The sequence below is a fragment of the Haematobia irritans genome, chromosome 2 (assembly GCF_050003625.1).
Source record: "Haematobia irritans isolate KBUSLIRL chromosome 2, ASM5000362v1, whole genome shotgun sequence".
In the NCBI taxonomy this organism is placed as follows: Eukaryota; Metazoa; Arthropoda; class Insecta; order Diptera; family Muscidae; genus Haematobia; species Haematobia irritans.
In genome coordinates this window covers 125,823,405-125,845,257 of record NC_134398.1, presented here as the reverse complement: position 1 = coordinate 125,845,257, position 21,853 = coordinate 125,823,405, and the positions used below count along the sequence as shown (strand labels likewise).

Genomic DNA, 21,853 nt, shown 5'->3' with positions numbered 1-21,853 from the left:
TCCGCAAGCCCACGTACAAAATTTCAACCGGATCGGATGAAATTTGCTTCTCTTAGAGGCTCCGCAAGCTTAGTCTTGGGATCGGTTTATATGGGGGCTATGATGTGGACCAATTTTTGCATGGTTGTTAGAGACTATATACCAACATCATGTACCAAATTTCTGCCGGATCGGATGAAATTTGCTTCTCTTAGAGGTTCCGCAAGCCAAATCTTGGGATCGGTTTATATGGGGGCTATATTATATTATTATTGACCGATATGGACCAATTCTAGCGTGGTTGTTAGAGACCACATACTAATACCACGTACAAAATTTCAACCGGATCGGATGAAATTTGCTTCTCTTAGAGGCTCTGCAAGCCCAATCTTGGGATCGGTTTATATGGGGGCTATATATAATTAAGGACCGATGTGGACCAATTTTTGCATGGTTATTAGAGACCATGATGTACCAAATTTCAGCTGGATCGGATGGCATTTGCTTCTCTTAGAGGCTCCGGGGGTCCGTTTATATGGGGGCTATACGTAAAAGTGAACCCACATGGCCCATTTGCAATACCATCCGACCTACATCAATAGCAACTACTTGTGCCAAGTTTCAAGTCGATAGCTTGTTTCGTTCGGAAGTTAGCGTGATTTCAGACGGACGGACGGTCATGGTTAGATCGAATCAGAATTTCACCAAGACCCAGAATATATATATACTTTATGGGGTCTTAGAGCAATATTTCGATGTGTTACAAACAAAACTCCCTATGAGCATTAACATTCACTGAAATGTATTCACGAAATCAACATATATATATATATATATATATATATATATATATATATATATATATATATATATATATATATATATATAATATATATATATATATATATATATATATATATATATATATATATATATATATATATATATATATATATATATATATATATATATATATATATATATATATATATATATATATATATATATATATATATATATATATATATATATATATATATATATATATATATATATATATAAAATGCGAAATATGTTTGTTAATTTTGTTTGTTTGTATGTTACGGGTGAACCGGCTGAGGGTGATTATGTGGTGAAAATAAGGTACCTTATTATCTGGTCGGGGTGTGGGATCTTCTCCCAACCTGAGGTTTTGGACCAACAGTTATTCGATTTGCTTGAAAGGAAACGTTGAAGGAGGCATCTAGACAAAGATTCGCTATTTTAGATTCGCTAGATTCGATATTTTTCGATATTTGGTAGGGGAGGGTAGGTAGGGTCACGGCCTGAGGCAAAAAAAAAAGTTGATGCAGTCACCCCCAGTTTTGTAGCATATTTGAAGACAATTTCAGAACACGAAAACTTTTTTTTTTTCGTGCACCCTACGACTCCCCGAAATACAATTTACTGTGCTGTGTCGTCATTTGAAGTCCGATCGAAAAGAAACGCATATCGTTGTTCATGGTTGATCAGGGGCTATATTTCGTGCATTGGTCATTTTTGACTCCGACGTCAAATTTGATTTTTAATTTTTTTATTTCGCTTCGTATACACCTATGATGCCCATTTCTTATAACCATTATAAAGATCTTATCAAAATATGAAACTTTTGCTTTGGAAGTATTTAATTATATTCATAAACAAAAAAGTTACAGAGATTTTAAAAAGTCAATAGGTCACCCTACACCATCAAATAGCTTTTGCTGTGTTGTCATGATATCCGATCGAAACCACATGCACATCGTTATTCACATCTACGAAATTAATTTGAAAGGTATTTAATATACACAAACTGTTTATCTGTAAATTTCTAACCGTATCATTGTATACATACTCGTTGTGTGCACTACGGCATTTTCTGCGTTATGCAAAGTGCATGTGTTTTTGCTAGAACAATTTGAGAGCCAACTAACAAACACTTTCGCTACATGATTTCTTAAGTCTGTCCATATTTTTGTGAGAGAAGGCTGTTGATAGTATTTGAAAAAAGTGAAAACAAAATGAAATTCGAAGCTCGGGTTATCGACAAAACTAAATTACCAACAAATCATCAAGTTATTGAATTCCTTTTATATTTAAAGAAAGCAGGCACCGCAAGTGTTAAAAATGAATCTACTAGTCATGTTACAGACGATAAACGATTGGGTTATATAATATCCAAAATTAAGACAGGATTTGTTATAAATTAATTCTAAAAAGTTGTTAGCCGCATAATAAAATTGTACAATTAATAAACATGAAATGTACTCAAATCAAATACAAATCTAATCTAATATTTTCTTGTTTAAAGTATTTACTCATGTGACAACATTGCTCACCATTGTGAAGATGACAAGAAAACGCAAAAAAATACGGCGTAGTCAGATGTTGAAAGGCAGAAATTTAACCAATATGTAAGCAGCATAACGATCTTCGTAATTTTCCACAATTCCGTTACCACTTACTTTTATTGTTAGATTGATTGTTAGATTTTAAAACAGTAGGCTCTCAAGTTGTTCAAGCAAAAACACAAGAACTTTGCATAACGCAGAAAATGCCGTAGTGCACACAACGAGTATGTATACAATGATACGGTTAGAAATTTACAGATAAATAGTTTGTGTATATTAAATACCTTTCAAATTAATTTCGTAGATGTGAATAACGATGTGCATGTGGTTTCGATCGGATATCATGACAACACAGCAAAAGCTATTTGATGGTGTAGGGTGACCTATTGACTTTTTAAAATCTCTGTAACTTTTTTGTTTATGAATATAATTAAATACTTCCAAAGCAAAAGTTTCATATTTTGATAAGATCTTTATAATGGTTAAAAGAAATGGGCATCATAGGGGTATACGAAGCGAAATAAAAAAATTAAAAATCAAATTTGACGTCGGAGTCAAAAATGACCAATGCACGAAATATAGCCCCTGATCAACCATGAACAACGATATGCGTTTCTTTTCGATCGGACTTCAAATGACGACACAGTACAGTAGATTGCATTTCGGGGGGTCGTAGGGTGCACGGAAAAAAACAAGTTTTAGTGTTCTGAAATTGTCTTCAAATATGCTACAAAACTGGGGGGTGACTGCATGAACTTTTTTTCGCGACCCTATCTAGGGGAGGGGTACCTCCTCTTTGCCTAGTTTTCCTCCGAAATTAATTATTTCACATATTATTACAATTTTTATATTTTTTTTTTTGAAATTTACAGAAGACATGTGGGGAAGTTATAAAATTAATATAAAATACCAGACTTTTCACATTGGGAAGGAGAGGAGGACTTCCCCTTGTCCTTCTTCTTGAAAATTGGGCATATGTTCTCTAAGTTATTTGAAATTTTCAGAGAAGGAGGAGCATACATCAAAATCCAATACTTCAATTTTCGATATTTTTTCAGCGAGAGGGTTCTCAACTTTGCCCGCCATTTTTGAGTATTGTATAGTAGAATTCTGCGATTTACTTGAAATTTTTAAAGGACGAGGGGAGAGGTTATGACATTATTATACACACAAGTGGTGTCAAACGGAGAACAGACGGTGTTAACCTAACAAAGATAAAATGAAACCAACGCAAAACAACAACCAGCGTTCAATGGTTACGAATTTATAAACAAAATTTAAAAAAAAAGATTTGTCTGCACCATACGCGTTAACAGTCGCCTTAGCACATAGCACCACCGACAGAGTTGCCATAACAATGTCTAACGATAATTTTAAGACTTTTCATAGCCAAAGACAAACGAATGGCGTTCATGAAATCGTGAACGCCCGTAGAAGAAACCATGAACATTCAGTTTTGATTTTTCGTTATCGTGTCGGTTTCATTTTCTTACTTTACTCGTCAATTTTTCGTCATTTTATGGTTAAGGACACATAGAATACTTACCAATGATTTTTGTAGTATTGAGTAAATCACCAGATGTGGTTATGTCAATAATATGCTGCGTAACTTGATAGCTATCACCAACTTTAACACTGACATTATCATGATCGTCATCCAACATCAATGGGTCTTTGGGTACAAATCCTCCTTCGGTTTTTGTTGGAGGCGAGAAGCCTTTTGGCGGTTGTCTTCCAGCAGCAACAAAATCATATTTCACAAAAGCTGGGGAGCCTAAAGTACCATCAAATTTGCCCGCCGTTGAAGAAACCAAAGAATCCGGACCTTCAACATTGAATTTGTAAATATACTCCGCTTTGCTACCATCCTCAATATCAGGATATAAGGGATATTTCTCAGTTATCGAAGGATATATATTGGCATCGTCGTATTGGTCATAATCAATTCGGGAAGTGGGACCGGCACCATGATGATAATAATCATAGGAAGGTGGCTTACTATGATCAGCTTTTACTGCATCAGTAGGTAAAAATGGTATAATTTTGAGATTGGGTAAACTTGGAGGCAGGGTGTGATCAGCCGAGGTGTCCAATGGATCAGCTTCTAAGATGGTAGGATTTGTTTTGATTACCAGAGGTTTTATTGTTGTGGAAGTTGTAGCTGGTAATTGTGTTGTAGGTGCAGAGGTGGTGGTACTTGGCGATGCTATTGTCTTGTTCGTATTTGAGGATTTTGTAGGTTTGGTACTTGATGTTGTCGTAGTGTATAGACTTTCCGATATTGGTATAATGGGATTTTTACTAAGATGCTGTGGTAAAGGCCTAAATGTGGTATTCACCAAATCTTTGGTCAAAATCATGGGAGGCTTTACGGTTAAATTTGCTATCTTGGAATTGATACGATTGTGTGGCTTCTCCGTGGGTAAAGGTTTGAAGAATGGCATTGGTTTGGCAGTAGGAATGTGAGGAGTAGTTATAGAGGTGGTAGAGGTGGTTGAATTTTTTCCTGGTTTATCACTAGCCAGGATACCACTCAAACCATCTAAGAGGACACTGAGGAAATCAGGTTCTTTACTAGGTTCCACAGTTGATGGTGTAGTTTCCTCTCCTAGAGATACCGGCTCCGTTTTATAAGCCACCTCCGGTTGATCTGTGGTAACTGCTGGGTTAGTGATAACTGGATTTTCGGAATCTTTTTTACTATTTTGGGCTTCATCCTTTGACGTGGGTCTAGTGCTACTGCTTACCTCTGTTCTGATGGGTTCAGTTGATTTCGTCCCTTCTGTGGTTTCAGTTAATGTTGTTGGCAGGGTTTGTGTGGTATCATCTGCTGTTATGGGTTCTGTTGTATCCTCCATTTCCATGGTGGTCGAAAAATCTTTATCTTGATCCTCAGCATTCAATACCCCCTCACTCTCCTCAAGATCATAGAATTTATTTTTATCCACTCTATCTATGGAAATGGTACTATCAAAATCTGTAAGATCTTGTACAGTGGATGTTTCTCCTACATCAATTTTATCCGATAGTGAAGCACTACTACTCGTCTCCTCTTCATCGGGAGCCAAGAGTAAATCGACCCATGATAAACCTGAATCAGTTGTGGACACCGTTTTGTTCTCAGGTTGAGATTCTTCAGAGGAATTATCTCCAGTATTTGCTTCCGAAGGACCCAGCAGTAAATCCAGAAAACTTATTTCAGTTGTTGTACTTGGCTTCTCTACCAAACTCAAGGGAATGGGTGTGGGTGATGGTTGTAATCCCACCAAATCGATATTGTCCTTCAACATTTGATTGTTGTTATTGTCAATGAACTCTAGACCTTCTCGTAGGGTATCGAAGAGACTCTTCTCCGTAGTAGGATGATTTGGTGAGGAAGTAGGTTTTATTTTTAGCGCTTGCTCCACAACTTCTGGATGTCTATCGTGAGGATATTCCACAGCAATTTCTGAAGCAGCACTAGGTTCTTGATCTTCATCATTTCCAAAGAGCATAGAGAAAAGATTAAATTGTCGGGAGTTTTGTGATCTCCTATAATCCCTCTGGCTACCACAATCATAGCTAGAAGGGCAACATTGACCCTTGGGTACTACTGGTATGCAATTGCGAAGAGCTGGAGCACATTTCTTCGGTGCACATTTCCTTTGGCCCCTTATACAGAAACAAATGTCGCACGGTTTATCCTTATCCGATTTCATTTTTTGTCCTTCAGCATAGAATTGTTGACCCACTGTGCATCCACGATTTCTTTGTAAACGTTGTGACATTCGCATATAATGTTTATTGGAAGTCTTACGATATCTTACTTCTTGTGAAGATTTGCCTGTTTGTTTGGTACTGCAATCATAACGTACCGGACAGCAGGTGGAATCCACAAAGATGGGTTTACATCCTTCAAGGGGAAGCATACATTTTGGTTTAACGCATTTTTCTGTGCCACCTGAAATGAAAGGAGAAGAAAATTATACCATATTTTACAATTAATGGGAGGAAAATCTCTGAAGGCAAATACTTACCGATACAGTAACAATAGCTGCAAAGATTTGAGGAGGACATTGCTGAGCCCGATTTGTACACAGTACCATTTTTAACGCAAACTGAAAGTAAAAAAATTATATGATGTATTCGTCTTCCAAAATCTTCAAATAAGGAAAGTCTAAAGTAGGGCGGGACCGACTATATTATACCCTGCACCACTCTGTAGATCTAAATTTTCGATACCATATCACATCCGTCAAATGTGTTGGGTGCTATATATAAAGGTTTATCCGAAATACATACATTTAAATATCACTCGATCTGGACAGAATTTGATAGACTTTTACAAAATCTATAGACTCAAAATGTAAGTTGGCTAACGCACTAGGGTGGAACACAATTTTAGTAAAGAAATATGGGAAACATTTAAATCTAAAGCAAATTTAAGGAAACTTCGCAAAAGTTTATTTATGATTTATCGCTCGATATATATGTATTAGAAGTTTTGGAAAATTAGAGTCATTTGTACAACTTTTCGACGAAGCAGTGGCGATTTAACAAGGAAAATGTTTGTATTTTGACTATTCTTGTCGAAATCAGAAAAACATATATATGGGAGCTATATCTAAATCTGAACCGATTTCAACCAAATTTGGCACGCATAGCTAGAATGCTAATTCTACTCCCTGTGCAAAATTTCATCTCAATCGGAGTTAAAAATTGGCCTCTGTGGTCATATGAGTGTAAATCGGGCGAAAAATATATATGCGAGCTATATCTAAATCTGAACTGATTTCAACCGAATTTGGTACAATTACCGATACTATTAAACGTACTCTTTGTGCAAAATGTGAAGCAAGTCAGGGCAAAACTTTGGCTTTTGAGGCTATATAAGTCCAAATCGGACGAAAGATATATATGGGAGCTATATCTAAATCTGCACCGATTTCAATCAAATTTGGCACACATGAATATACTACCAATTGTACTCCTTGTGCACAATTGCAAGCTAAAACTCTGGCTTCTGGGTCCATACAAGTGCATATCGGGCGAAAGATATATATGGGAGCTATATCTAAATCTGAACCGATTTCAATCAAATTTGTCACGCATAGCTACAATGCTAAATCTACTCCCTGTGCAAAATTTCAACGAAATTGGGCCAAAACTCTAGCTTTTAGGACCATATTAGTTCAAATCGGGCGAAAGATATATATGGGAGCTATATCTAAATCTGAACCGATTTCAATCAAATTTTGCACACTTGACTATAATACTAATTGTACTTCTAGTGCAAAATTTCAACCAAATTCGGCCAAAAATCTGGCTTCTGGGGCCATATAAGTCCATATCGGGCGAAAGATATATATGGGAGCTATATCTAAATCTGAACCGATTTCAATCAAATTTTGCACACCTGAATATACGACTAAGTGTTATGTTTGTACAAAATTGCAAGCAAATCGGTATAAAACTCTGGCTGCTGGGTCCATATTAGTGCATATCGGACGAAAGATATATATGGGAGCTATATCTAAATCTGAACCGATTTCTTCCAAAATCAATAGGGTTCTATTCTGTCCCAAATTAAGAACATGTGCCAAATTTGAAGGCGATTTGACTTAAATTGCGACCTAGATTTTGATCACAAAAATGTGTTCACAGACAGACGGACGGACGGATGGACAGACGGACATGGTTATATCGACTCAGGGACGCACCCTGAGCATTATTGCCAAAGACACCATGTGTCTATCTCGTCTCCTTCTGGGTGTTACAAACATATGTACTAACTTATAATATCCTGTTCCACAGTGTGGCGCAGGGTATAATAAGAAAATGTTGAGTTACATGGAAATGTGAGGGTATGGCGATTCAAAATAACGAAGATTATTTTCGAATTAAAAGTTGGTTACCATGGACCTTATAAGTGTATTGGGTGAGGGTGCAGGTATTACCTGAAAAAAAAAACGCCACTGTAACATATATATTACTCCAAAACATACTCTGCTTGAAAGATATAAATTGTCAAAATTCACTCAAGTAAAAAAATTGTTTGAATTGAAAACATATTATATTTCATTCTAAGCATATCTTTTCTTAAGGCCCTAAATAGTTAATTCATCATTCCAATTTTATACCCTCCACCATTGGATGGGTACATCGACATGTTGGTCTCAGACCCCATAAGATACTAAAAGTATGTTTCTGTTAAATAAAGTTTGTTACTCGGCTGGTGTGCGCCGAAAACTATGCTACATAAATATAACTGTTTACGTTGCTTGTGTGTTGGTGGCTATAGCGATAATTGTCTGTGTTATTGCAATAATAGCTACGTAGCCCAGTTCGATTCTCCGTCCAGGTGAAAGGGAAAATTTCAAAAAAAAAATTATAAAATCGAATAATTTCTTCTACATCGTTTGTATTACAGAAAAAGGTGCTAAAATTAAAAAACTCGTGGAAGTGAGAAAGATGTGAGTTAGTCTTTATGAAATTACATCCTAGAAAAGAATAAACGTTTATCACAAAATGTACAGACTTTTCTTCCAAATAAACTTCCTTACAGCGAAAAGCAAATAAGAAACAATCTTTGTTTGTCTAAAATTTCGTTTGGGAGGAAAAAATTATTATACCTTAACCACATAGTGGTCAGGGTATAATAAGTTTCATCTGCCCAGGGTATAATAAGTTTGATCTGCGCGTGGTGTCCGTCCGTCCGTCAGTCCATGTATTTGTTGTTCAGGGGATTCCGGTCGCAATTTTTAACCGATTTTGATGAAATTTGGTACATGATATTTTGTTGGCACAAGGACGAACGCTATTGAATTTTGAAGAAATCGGATCAAATTTAGATATAGCTCCCATATATATGGGGTCACGTTACACTTTTTTACTAACCGATCGTCATCAAATTTGGTACAAAGTAATCTTCTGTATCACCCATTAAGTTTGCCAAATATTGTTCAAATCGGTTCAGATTTAGATATAGCTCTCATATATGTATGTATCGCCCGATTGTGCAAAATTATGTCATAAAACCCTTATTTAATAACTGATCTTACTCAAACTTGGCTTAGTCTAATATTTTATAGTGCTAACAACATTTCCAAAAAATCATTGAAATCGGTTCAGATTTAGCTATAGTTCCATATATATGTATCGCCCGATTTTGCAAAATTGGACCGTAAAACTCTTATTTATCAACCGATTGTACTCAAATTTGGCTAAATAAAATATTCTATAGCATTAACTGTATGTGCAAAATTTCATCGAAATCAGTTCAGATTTAGATATAGCTCACATATATACGAGTATGTATCCCCGATTTTGCCAAATTTGGCCCTAATAACCTTATTTTTGACCATAGAGGCCTCATTTATTAACTGATCGTACTCAAATTTTGCACAAGGTAACCGTCTGTGGTATCAATCATACCTGCAAAATATTATACAAATTGGTTCAGATTTACATATAGCTCCCATATATATGCATCGCTCGATTTTCCCAAATTTTACCATAATACTCTTATTTATTAATAAATGATACTCAAATTTTGATATACTAGCCGATCGTATTTAGACTTACATATAGCTCTTACAAAATAATATTGCCCGATTTTTACAAATTTGAATTTATTACCCACAACTAATTGAGCGATTTCCTCTTTTTTAATAATGGACTCAATATTAGTAGCATACTAACTCTGTAGGTGCAAAATCAACTATAGCTCCTAATATTGTACATTTATGTTCAGATTGTGACAAGACTCCCATAAACATGTACCCTTCTATGTTCTTAAATATGAAAATGCAGTGTATCACCCAAACCTATACCATTGATACCTCACAAACAATGTCTACTAATTCAGTAGGGATGGTTTAGGGTATGATATAGTCGGCCCCGCCCGACTTTCTACTTTACTCACTTGTTTAATAATGGGCTCAATATTAGTAGCATACTAACTCTGTAGGAGCAAAATCAGCTATAGCTCCTAATATCGGACATTTCTGCTCAGCTTGTGACAATACTCCCATAAACATGTACCCCTTTATGTTCTTAAATATGAAAATGCGATTTATTACCCAAAACTATACCATTGATACCCCACAAACAATGTCTACTAATTCAGTAGGAATGGTTTAGGGTAGAACATAGTCGGTTCCGCCCGACTTTCTACTTTACTCACTTGTTTTTAACGTGTAGTTAATATTTGTGTCTAATTTGTGTATAATTTTTTTTAATTAACTAACGTACGCACACTTTTTTTAAAATTTAATAATTCCACGAACTAAAATAGAATTAAATCGACTTTAGTGAAATATAGAGGTCAGTTTTTTTGAGTGTATTTGTTTCTTAAAACGCATCGTAGTGTTCAATTTGTGGCAATTCATCAATTTAATAACCAAAGTTTTGTTTTCATAAAATAAAACAAATTTGATATTGACCTATTTCCATTATCTACCCATCCCTGTCTCACACTTCATCTGAAGCTTGCCAACCAACCAACCAAACAGTCATACAAAGTAATCATTAATTTAATACCAAACATGGCTAGATTTAATTAATGATTAACCATTTTGCAACTGCCAGATCAACACATTGCTAAAGAGGCTTCCTCCTTCGATGGGAAAGCACCACCAAAGTAGTTATCGCGATGCAATGCAGTCCAATTAAAATAACCATCACCGTTTAAGGTTAATCCAGACAGCCGGCTAGCCAGCCAGCCCTCTGCAAGAGGCAACAAGGAAGACCACTGAATGGGGGCAAAAACTTACCGTACAAGTCCACTTCATTATCGTCCGATCGCCGTTGCAGCATATTGTCATTGACTACACGATCAATTGATTCACGCTCATAATGATCCAAATAAGCGATAATACGTCGCGTGGCCGGTATCTTGTAGAAGGCATCTAAACGTGCGCACGACAGATACGGACAACATGTGTTCTTCTTTTGAACGACGACACAGCCCCGTGGTGGTGGCATCGGCATCTCGGGACAAACTTTTAGGCGACACACCAACGTCTTCTTGGTACATTGACAGTTGAGACACTTCTCGGTAGTGGGAACCAATGATTTGTCTGCATACCAAGTGCCATTGTGACGGCAACCTGCAAGAGGAGGAGGGAAGAAGAAGAAGTTGAGACAAATTAAAACTATGGTCATCATCTTTGCTTAAAATGGAAGCCAACGATGGCAATCAGCGTAATACACAATGAAGCTGGATGGGAAATAAAAATTAGTTTTGAATTGTAAAGGAAATTGCTGTAAGTTTTTTGCTTTTGCTTAATTCCCTACCCACTCTCCCACCATAGTGAGTCAATGGCGATGAAGATATTAAGACAATAAATACTTCCAACTTTTCAGTAAATATAAAGCTGTTTTACCTATGGTCGGAAATGACACTTGGCCCTGGGAATCCGACTTTATAATGAATCTTCGTGGGAGATATGGAATTTGATGGAAGATTGTGCATTACAAAATGATGTGTGTTAATTTCGTTTCAGTTATTTAAAGCATATACGTTTTGATTTTTCCACAGCTAAAGTGTTCAGACATTTCAATCATTTTAAAAGACGCCTATTTTAATGTCGATTCTTCTAAGTCTAAGATCACAAAGCCTTTTTTATGTTTGTGGGATTTTTATCATGGCGACAAACTTTGAAACAAGCTATAACAACACAAGTAGGTCAGATCGTATTACCAATGGGCTATATCAGACCAGGTACACTGAAAAAAATATTTACGTGATATTAAAGATTACTCAACCTCAATTTTAGGATACGCAATTTACACACTATTAAGGACAAATTTCTTTAAAATAAAGATATTTTAATTAAAAGAAAGTTTATAATCTTTGCTTCAAAATTTTTTTATTAAGTTTAGGACACACATTTTGAAAATTTACGTCCCTTCGTTAAAGTTGCATGTCTTTAAACTAAGGCAAATTTTCAAATAAAGGCTAAGACATATTTTGAGGATTTAGTTTCTTTGGTTTTAAAGTTTTTTTGGAATTAAGAAAATGTTTTTTACTTCGAAGTATCCGTCATAATTTGGATTTTTAAACTGGCATTTGTTTGTACGTGAATAGCTTTATTAATATAACGGAAAATAGAATGAAAATGAGATCTGTATCCTAATTTTAATTTTATTGGTCCTGGATTTAAAGCCAGATAGGGCGCAAAAAAACTTATGTTAAAGTACCCGCATCTTTGGATCGGAATCAATACCAAAATCCTTAATGGAAGGTCAAAATCCTTGCATCCACATAAACTTTTTTTGAGTGTTAGACCTCATATAAGCCGACCCACAGATTTGGCTTGCGGAGGCTCTTTTGGTCTATGGTCTCTAACCACCATGCAAAAATTGGTCCATATCGGCCTATAATTATATATAGCCCCCATATAAACCGATCCAGATTAGAGTTGCGTATTTTCTAGGAGGAAGAACGCTTCCTCTCGGGTGCTAATTTTATTAGTACGCGATGTCAGTATATGCTTTCAACAAATTGTGTACAAATGAGTCCACATCCATTCATAATTATATATAGCTCCATATAAATCGATTCCCAAATTTGACTTTCATACGATTCGGTTGAAATTTGGCTCTCTAATTACCGTGCGAGTATATATAAAACGATTAAGAAGTTTTAGGATACCTTACCATTGACAAGTATTACCACAACCCAAGTAATTCGATTGTAGGCTAGGTTAGGTTCAAGTGGCAGCCCGATTAAGTTTCAGGTTCATTTAGGCTATTCAGCCAATTGTGATACCACATATGGGCACTTCTAGTTTTAACCGTTGAACCTTCTCAATTATTTTCTTCTGTTGAACCAACCAAATTGTTCCAAAAATATTAGCAGACTGCTTAAGTTAACGTTTTCCAGGTCCGCCAGTAATCTAAAGCTAATATTCGTTTACGCCTTACACAAAAACCATGATACTCACACAAGAGGTGTTTAATTGATTCCTTTTCCTCCCCATCACGACAGCTCATACAATAGTCATTATACTTCGCGCCAATAGTTTTTGCAAAATAGCCTATCAGGCAGCGACCCGTTAGAGCAGAGATCAGGAGTGATATCTGATGTCTCGGGAACACTAGCATATCTAGTGTGCGGTTTAGGTTTAAATGGGGTCATATTTGCTTGGTATCATTACAACCCTTGCAATTCTCCCATCGAACATTTGCCATCATAACAGCCTTCTCACGCAGTAGGGTTAGGTTAGGTATCACAATGGACTGAATAGTCTAAGTGAGCCTGATACATCGGGCTGCCACATAGCCTAACCTAACCTAACCTAACAGCCTTCTCACGCAGTAAGAACCTTCAGGTAGCCAGGGGCATATCAACACATTCTAGTTCCCCTGGAATATGTAAGGTAGTCCCTAGCCTTGCTAACCCCCCCGGTATGTTCCTATGGCCAGGCACACATATTAGGTGAATATTGTGCTGGTCAGCCATCTCATTGAGAGATTTGCGGCAGTCGATGGCCGTTTTCGAGTTAAGGAACACAGAATCCAATGATTTTATTGCAGATTGACTGTCTGAGTATATATTAATGGCAACATTTGTTGGAACATTACTTCTCAGCCAATTCGCCACCTCTTATTGCTAATATTTCAGCCTGAAAAGCACTACCGTAATTAGGTAATCTTTTCGCTATTCTAAGTTCCATCTTTAGAATATACTACGAAACCACTTGTTCAGCCAATTTGGAGCCATCCGTGTAGAAATTCCCCGGGGCCTGGCCTCACTGTTGGGAATTAGAGTTTCAAACTTTTTGTCGAAAAGTGTTCTCGCCAACGTGTAATCCACTAAGTTAGGCACATCTGACATTATTTTGAGGACCGAACTGTGACCTTAACTTTTTCCGACCACAGCGATAGCTCGCGCAACCGCACAGCCGTTGTTGCAGCTGACTGTTTGGCCAAAATGTCTAAAGGCAATAGATGCAGCATGACATTAAGGGAATCTGTTTCTGTCTTACTGAATGCGTCTGAGATACACAAGCACGCTATACGCTGAACTTTGTCTAAACTTGTTGGCTGGTGAAGTTCCGGCCACCAGATTACAACACCATATAGCATTATAGATCTAACCACTGCCGTGTGTAGCCAATGCACAATTTTTGGTTTTAGTCCCCACTTTTTATACCCTCCATCATAGGATGGGGGTATATTAACTTTGTCATTCCGTTTGTAACACATCGAAATATTGCTCTAAGACCCCATAAAGTATATATATTCTGGATCGTGGTGAAATTCTGAGTCGATCTAAGCATGTCCGTCCGTCCGTCCGTCTGTTGAAATCACGCTAACTTCCGAACGAAACAAGCTATCGACTTGAAACTTGGCACAAGTAGTTGTTATCGATGTAGGTCGGATGGTATTGAAAATGGGCCATATCGGTCCACATTTTCGTATAGCCCCCATATAAAGGGACCCTCAGATTTGGCTTGAGGAGCCTCTAACAGAAGCATATTTCATCCGATCCGGCTGAAATTTGGTATATGGTGTTGGTATATGGCTTCTAACAACCATGCAAAAATTGGTCCACATCGGTCCATAATTATATATAGCCCCCATATAAACCGATCTCCAGATTTGGCTTGCGGAGCCTAAAATAGAAGCAAATTTCATCCGATCCGGCTGAAATTTGGTACATGATGTTGGTATATGGTCTCTAATAACCATGCAAAAATTGGTCCATATCGGTCCTTAATTATATATAGCCCCCATATAAACCGATCCCCAGATTTGGCTTGTGGAGCCTCTAAGAGAAGCATATTTCATCCGATCCGGCTGAAATTTGGTATATGGTGTTGGTATATGGTCTCTAACAATCATGCAAAAATCTGTCCACATCGGTCCAATTTTATATATAGCCCCCATATAAACCTATACCCAGATTTGGCTTGCAGAGCCTCAAAGAGAAGCAAATTTCATCCGATCCGGCTGAAATTTGGTACATGATGTTGGTATATGGTCTCTAACAACCATGCAAAAATTGGTCCACATCGGTCCATAATTATATATAGACCCCATATAAACCGATCTCCAGATTTGACTTGCGAAGCCTCAAAGAGGAGCAAATTGCATCCGATCCGGCTGAAATTTGGTACATGGTATTGGTATATGGTCTCTAACAACCGTGCAAAAATGGGTCCACATCGGTCCTTAATTATATATGGCGTCCATATAAACCGATCCCCAGATTTGGGTTGCGGAGCCTCAAAGAGAAGCAAATTTCATCCAATCCGGTTGTAATTTGGAACATGGTGTTAGTATATGATCTTTAACAACCGTGCCAGAATTGGTCCATATCGGTCCATAATTATATATAGCCCCCATATAAAATATTCTCCAGATTTGATCTCCGGAGCCTCTTGGAGGAGCACAATTCATCCAATCCGGTTCAAATTAGGCACGTGGTGTTAGTATATGGTCGCTAACAACCATACCAAAATTGGTCCAATCACACAAAAATTGGTCCATATCGGTTCATTTCTATAGACAATTTTGTTAAAATGTTATTTCTGTAGAAAATTTTGTCAAAATTTTATGTCTACTTTGTCAAACTGAATTATATACGTATTTAATCGATCTTTTTTGATTTAATATATACCACGTATGGACTTACATACAATTTAGAAGATGGTGCTAGGAGGTTTTAAGATACCTTGCCATCGGCAAGCGTTACCGCAACTTAAGTAATTCGATTGTGGATGGCAGTGTTTAGATGAAGTTTCTACGCAATCCATGATGGAGGGTACATAAGCTTCGGCCTGGCCGAACTTACGGCCGTATATACTTGTTTCCTATTGCATTTTTGCACGAGTACAAAGCTACCGTTGCTTTTCTCGCCCTTCCTTCAATATTAAGCTTAAAGTTCAGCTTCCTGTCCAAAATAACGCCAAGGTATTTTGCACAACTCACTGAAGGGAATTTCAATACCCCCTAAGGATATGGGCTTACCAGTGGGAGTTTTGCGATCTTTGCAGTACATGATTAATTCTGTCATTGCAGAATTTACTCCAAGTCCTTTCTCTTTCACTCATTTCTCAGTCATCCGGAGGGCTCTCTGTATAACATCTCTGATTGTGGATGAGAATTTTCCTCTGGCTGCTAGAGCCACATCATCTATGTATGGCACCACTTTTATCTTTTTCTAGGGAAACCAGAGGGTTGTTTATAGCAACACTCCAAAGAAGAGATGATAGAACTCCTCCCTGGGGAGTGCCTCTGATCACATACTTTTGTATGCGTGCTTGTCCTAGTGTGGCTGAAATACGTCTCCTCATTAGAAGTTCGTCTAACAGCCTAAGTATACCTGGATCAACATTCAGAGTTCCCAGTTCATTTAATATCGAGCTCTGATAGACGTTATTGAATGCCCCCTCGATGTCTAGAAACGCCACGATTGTGTATTGATTGGCAGATAGTGAGCTTTCGATAAAGCTGACTAGTTCATGTAATGCGGTCTCACTAGGCCTGCCCTTCGAGTATGCATGTTGTCGTTTCGAGAGCAAACTTGAATCGACGCTAGTTCTAAGATAAATATCTATCATCCTCTCCAGAGTCTTAAGTAGGAATGATGATAAGCTGATTGGTCGGAAATCCTTCGCATTCGAGTGAGAGGCTTTTCCCGCTTTAGGTATGAAAACGACTTTTGATTCATCCTATAAATATCGCCGACAACCAGGGGATAATTCTGTCCGCCGGAGTAATTCCATCAGGTCCGGGGGATTTGAATGATCCAAAGCTATTTAACGCCCATTTTATTCTAGATTCTGATACAATTTCCTCGATAGGAAACGACCGCTGAATCACTGTGGTACCGCCAGTACATGGTTCAACCGTCTGATTTCCGGGAAAATGTGTGTCCAATAGTACCTCCAGCGTCTCCTCACTGGACGTTGTTCAATTGCCCTCCAATGTTTTAATAAAACCTGGAGCGGAGCTCGTGGATGCTAGCACCTTCGTAGTCTGGAAGCCTCTGACGTATTCTCAATGCTGTTGCAGTAATCATACCAAGAGTTATGCTGAGCCTTTCTCAGTTCTCGCTTGTATCCTCTCAGATTCTTCTTGTAAGCGTCCCAATCCACAGGAGCTCTGGTGGACTTTGCTTTGTTAAAGAGCTTCCTGCACGATTTCCTCATATTACCTAACTCCGTAGACCACCATGGTGGTCGATTTTCCCCCCTTGGCTTCCCTTTAGGGCATGCAGTTTTCAGTGAGATGTTGAAGGCCTTAGTAATCCGCTCCACTGCGTTTTCGATATCTTGCACAGTGATCATATTTGTCTCTGGTATTTCCGGTATCATCATATTGAACGATTCCATACACCTATTCCAATCAGCTTTCCTAACATTTGGCGGAAATATGGTCTTGGTCGTATGAACATCAACTTTGAAACCGATGTTGCGATGATCCTAGAAGCTATGTTCACTTAAAACGTGCCAATCAGATATCATTTCATTCAGTTCTTACGAGACCAAGGTGACGTCCAAAAACTCTTGCCTGTTTTTAGTGGAAACGGTTGGGGCATCAAACTACCAAATTAGTACGCAAAATAAACTCTAGGAGTGACTCTCCTCTTGTATTAATGTCACCACTTCCCCATATACTATGATGTGCATTTGCGTCGCATCCCATAATGACTTTTGTTTTTGGTTTCAATGACTCCTCAACTAAGGTGTTAACGGCACATGCAGTGAAAAAAATATTGTCGTGAGGTCAAAGATTTCATGTCTTTAAAATACGAATGCAAATTTTGATTAGCATAGAAGACGCATTTCTCTAATATAAAGTTTTTTTCCTTGTCCAAAAGTCAATAAACTTTTCAACGAAGTCGTATTGTTCTTATAATTGGATTTGACTTAAAAATGGGTATCATAACATGAAAGAAAAAATTTTTGGGCTAAGGTCACTTGACTTTAATAATTCAGAAAAAATCTTTAAAATTAATGAAATTGTCTTTAAATTTGTTGTCTTTTTGCATCTTGACTATAAAGCAAAAAATCGTTCAAATATAGGACATGTTTAACACTTTATTTAAAAGAGGTTTTTTACTTGAAACATAGCATAATTTCTACTGAAAGTCGAGTCTGAATTTGGAAAATAAAATTTTCGTTAACTCGTTTTTAAAGGCCTTTGATAGCATATGAAGAAAAAAGCTGAAAAAACAAAAAATTAATATTTGCTTCCTAGAAGCAAGTACACAAAACCCAAATTTAAAAGAGAATTGTGTCTTAAAAGTATACTTACTTGTATTCTCCGCTTCTTTGGCTCGGAATCAATACCAAAATTTTTAAAGTAAAGACCAAATCTTTGGAACCGGGCATGCTTTTTTTCAGTGTGGAGGCATCTCCCCATCATGTCCCATGTAGACCGAAGATACACAATATTTGCATTCGGCTATTTCTAAACTGGCAACGACAGTGTCTGCATTGCACATTGATAGAAGCAGAAAGAAGTTAAGCTCATTTTTAGCAATTATGCAGGCTCGATTTACATCATTACCACTATAATGCAATAGTTTGAACCCCGGAGTACTTAATTCACATATTTTTCTTCTATAAACATATGGTTCTTGAATAAGAACAATATCTACGATCGATTGTAGATGACAGTCTTCGTAGAACTTTCTACCCTCCATGATGTTGGGGGTACATAAGACTCGGCCTGGACGAACTTACGGCCTTATAATATTGTTGTCAATAATAGTATAAGTCGTCTTTAAAATAGAGTGTTAAAGAACGTCTCTTATTTTTAAACGTTTTTCTAATTTGTTTTAAAGATGGAAAAGACAACAAACTTAAAGACAATTTCTTTAATATTGAATAACTTTTCGCAACTATTAAGGACAAGTTGACCTTAATCAAATAAATTTTCTTTCATTTTAACATACCCATTTTTAATTCGGACAAGGAAAAAACATCAGCGAAATTCGTCTTCTATGCTAAGCAAAAAAAGTATTTGTATTTTAAGGACATGAAATCTTTGGCCTCACGACAATATTTTTTTTCAGTCTATGCTTTGTATGTGGTCAAGAAGTTATAGCGGTCAATCTAAGCAATTAAATAATTTAAACCATGTTTATAACATCTGATTTTGAATTACATATTCAGGAATTTCCAATATGTTGGCCAAAAGGAAAATTTTTTTATTCGTGTAAGTGAAATTAGATATTATAAAAAATATTTACCGTAATAATGTTTGCCGTAAGTTTATAATAAGTTTTTTTTAATATTTGCCGTAAGTTTGGCCAGGCCGATTCTTATGTGCTCTCCACCATGAAACTTCTACTAAATACTGTAATCCACAATCAAATTAGTTGCACTGAAAAAAAATATTGTCGTGAGGTCAAAGATTTCATGTCTTTAATCAGGGATCCGGAGCGGAGCGGAGCGTGGAGCGGAGCGGAGCAAGCCCTTTTTTTGCCGGAGCGGGAGCGGAGCGGGAGCGGCATTTCTAAAATCCGGAGCGGAGCGGGAGCGGAGCGGTTTCCAAATGAAAAACCGCTCCGCTCCGAATAAAATATTACTTGAATGAAATGTGTATCTTTGAAATTACACTGTGTAGGTAATTTCAAATTTAGCTAGTACTTAGCGTAGTGTGAGTAAACGTTTAAAATGTACGATATGTATTTTTGTACGTACGTACATTGGGGAAAACACAACGTGTTTTTTAGTAATTGTTTTCAAAAACGGCAAATGTCAAAATATATATCTAGTATGTGTTGTAAAAGTAACAACAGTACTTTCGATCAATTTCATCCCGTATTACTACAAAGATGTTTGTAATGAACGTAAAATAAATGCAATTAAACGATCTTATTTATATTTAATTTTTTAGTTTTCTACACTGAAAAAAATATTGTCGTGAATCAAAGATTCCATGTCCTTAGAATAAGAATGCAAATTTTGCTTAACATGGAAGACGCATTTCTCTAAAATAAAGTTTTTTTTCTTGTCCAAAAGGCAATAAACTTTTGAATGAAGTTGTAATGTCCTTATAATTAAGTGATTTTACTTAAAAATGTGTATCATAACATGAAAGATAAAATTTTTGAGGTAAGGTCAACGTGACTTTAATAATTAAGAAAAATTCTTTAAAATTAATAAAATTGTCTTTAAATTTGTTTCCTTTTTGCATCTTGCCTACAAAGCAAAAAATCGTAAAAAATAAGACATGTTTTTCAACACTTTATTTTAAAGACGCTTTTTACTTGAAACATAGCATAATTTCTACTGGAAGTCGAGTCTTAATATGGAAAAAAATAACTCGTTAACTCGTTTTTAAAGGATTTTGATAACAACTGACGAAAAAAAATCTAAAAAAATTAAAAATTAACATTTGCTTCCTAGAAGCAAGTACATAACCCCCAAATTTAAAAGAGAATTACGTCTTTAAAGTATCCTTACTTGTATTCTCCGCTTCTTTGGCTCGGAATTAATACCCAAACTGTTAAAGTAAAGACAAAATCTTTGGAACCGGGCATGCTTTTTTTCATTCACATTTGCTTTACTATTGTACTATATCCTAGCATTCTCTTATTTCTGATATTAATTCTCGAAAATTTAATTAAAATTATGGATAGTTTAAATTTTGGTTGAAAAATGTGCGCATATACATTTATTATACAACAAAGGGGAAAAAAGCGAAATTAGGTAACACTAGATCTGAGTAAGAATATTCGTAGGTATACCACGGACTGATGTCGATGGTGGTTGTTGCAAACATAAACATACACACACACATTACAAATATAACAAAACCTCTTCTCTACGTCTGTTGCAAAACAAAAAAAAAACTTTCGGAGAGTAGTTACTTATACTCTGTGTATAGACTTTCAATTCCAATCAGCGTTGCCGTTTTGGTCCGATCGGACCAAAATTGGTCCAAAAGATTTCTAATTTTTAAATTTAGTCCGATGGTCAGACCAAACAGAATTTGGTCCATTTTGGTCCATTTTAATAAATTTGGTTTCTATCACATATTAAATAGTAGATGGTGCACCGCAAAGAATATTGTCGGTAGGCCAAATATTTCACATGCTTAAAATACGAATTTTGCTTAGAATAGAAGACGTATTTCTTTGAAAAAAAGTTTTTCCTTGTTTAAAAGTCTCTAAACTTTTCAATGAAGTCTGTTTGTCCTTATAGCTAAGTGATTCGACATAAAAATGTGTATCCTAACATGAATGCAAATTTCGTTTTAATGAAGTCAAAATGGATTTAATATTTCTGAAAAAATCTTCAAAATTAATAAAATATTTCAACACATTGTTTTAAAGTCATTATACCCTAAACCACATAGTGGTTAGGGTATAATAAGTATGATCTGCCAAAAAATGTGCCTACAAGAAATATTGATTTTAGACCCCATAAAATATATACCGATCGACTCAGAATCACCTCCTGAGTCGATCTAGCGCTTGGCGTCCGTCCGTCCATCCGTCCGTCTGTCCATGTATTTGTTGTTCACAGGATTTCGGTCGCAATTATTAACCGATTTTG

The 21,853-nt window shown here is 36.5% G+C and overlaps 1 protein-coding gene across 1 annotated transcript in view; it reads right to left on the bottom strand.

Annotated features, from left to right (window-relative positions):
* Positions 1-21,853, bottom strand: part of LOC142226215 (uncharacterized) — a 72,505-nt gene that overhangs the window by 8,005 nt on the left and 42,647 nt on the right. The window contains exons 3-5 of the mRNA XM_075296108.1: positions 11,102-11,437; positions 6,365-6,445; positions 3,895-6,288 (exon numbers count right to left, since the gene is read on the bottom strand). Coding sequence (XP_075152223.1) covers positions 3,895-6,288; positions 6,365-6,445; positions 11,102-11,437 — 2,811 coding nt within the window. The remainder of the gene's footprint in view (positions 1-3,894; positions 6,289-6,364; positions 6,446-11,101; positions 11,438-21,853) is intronic.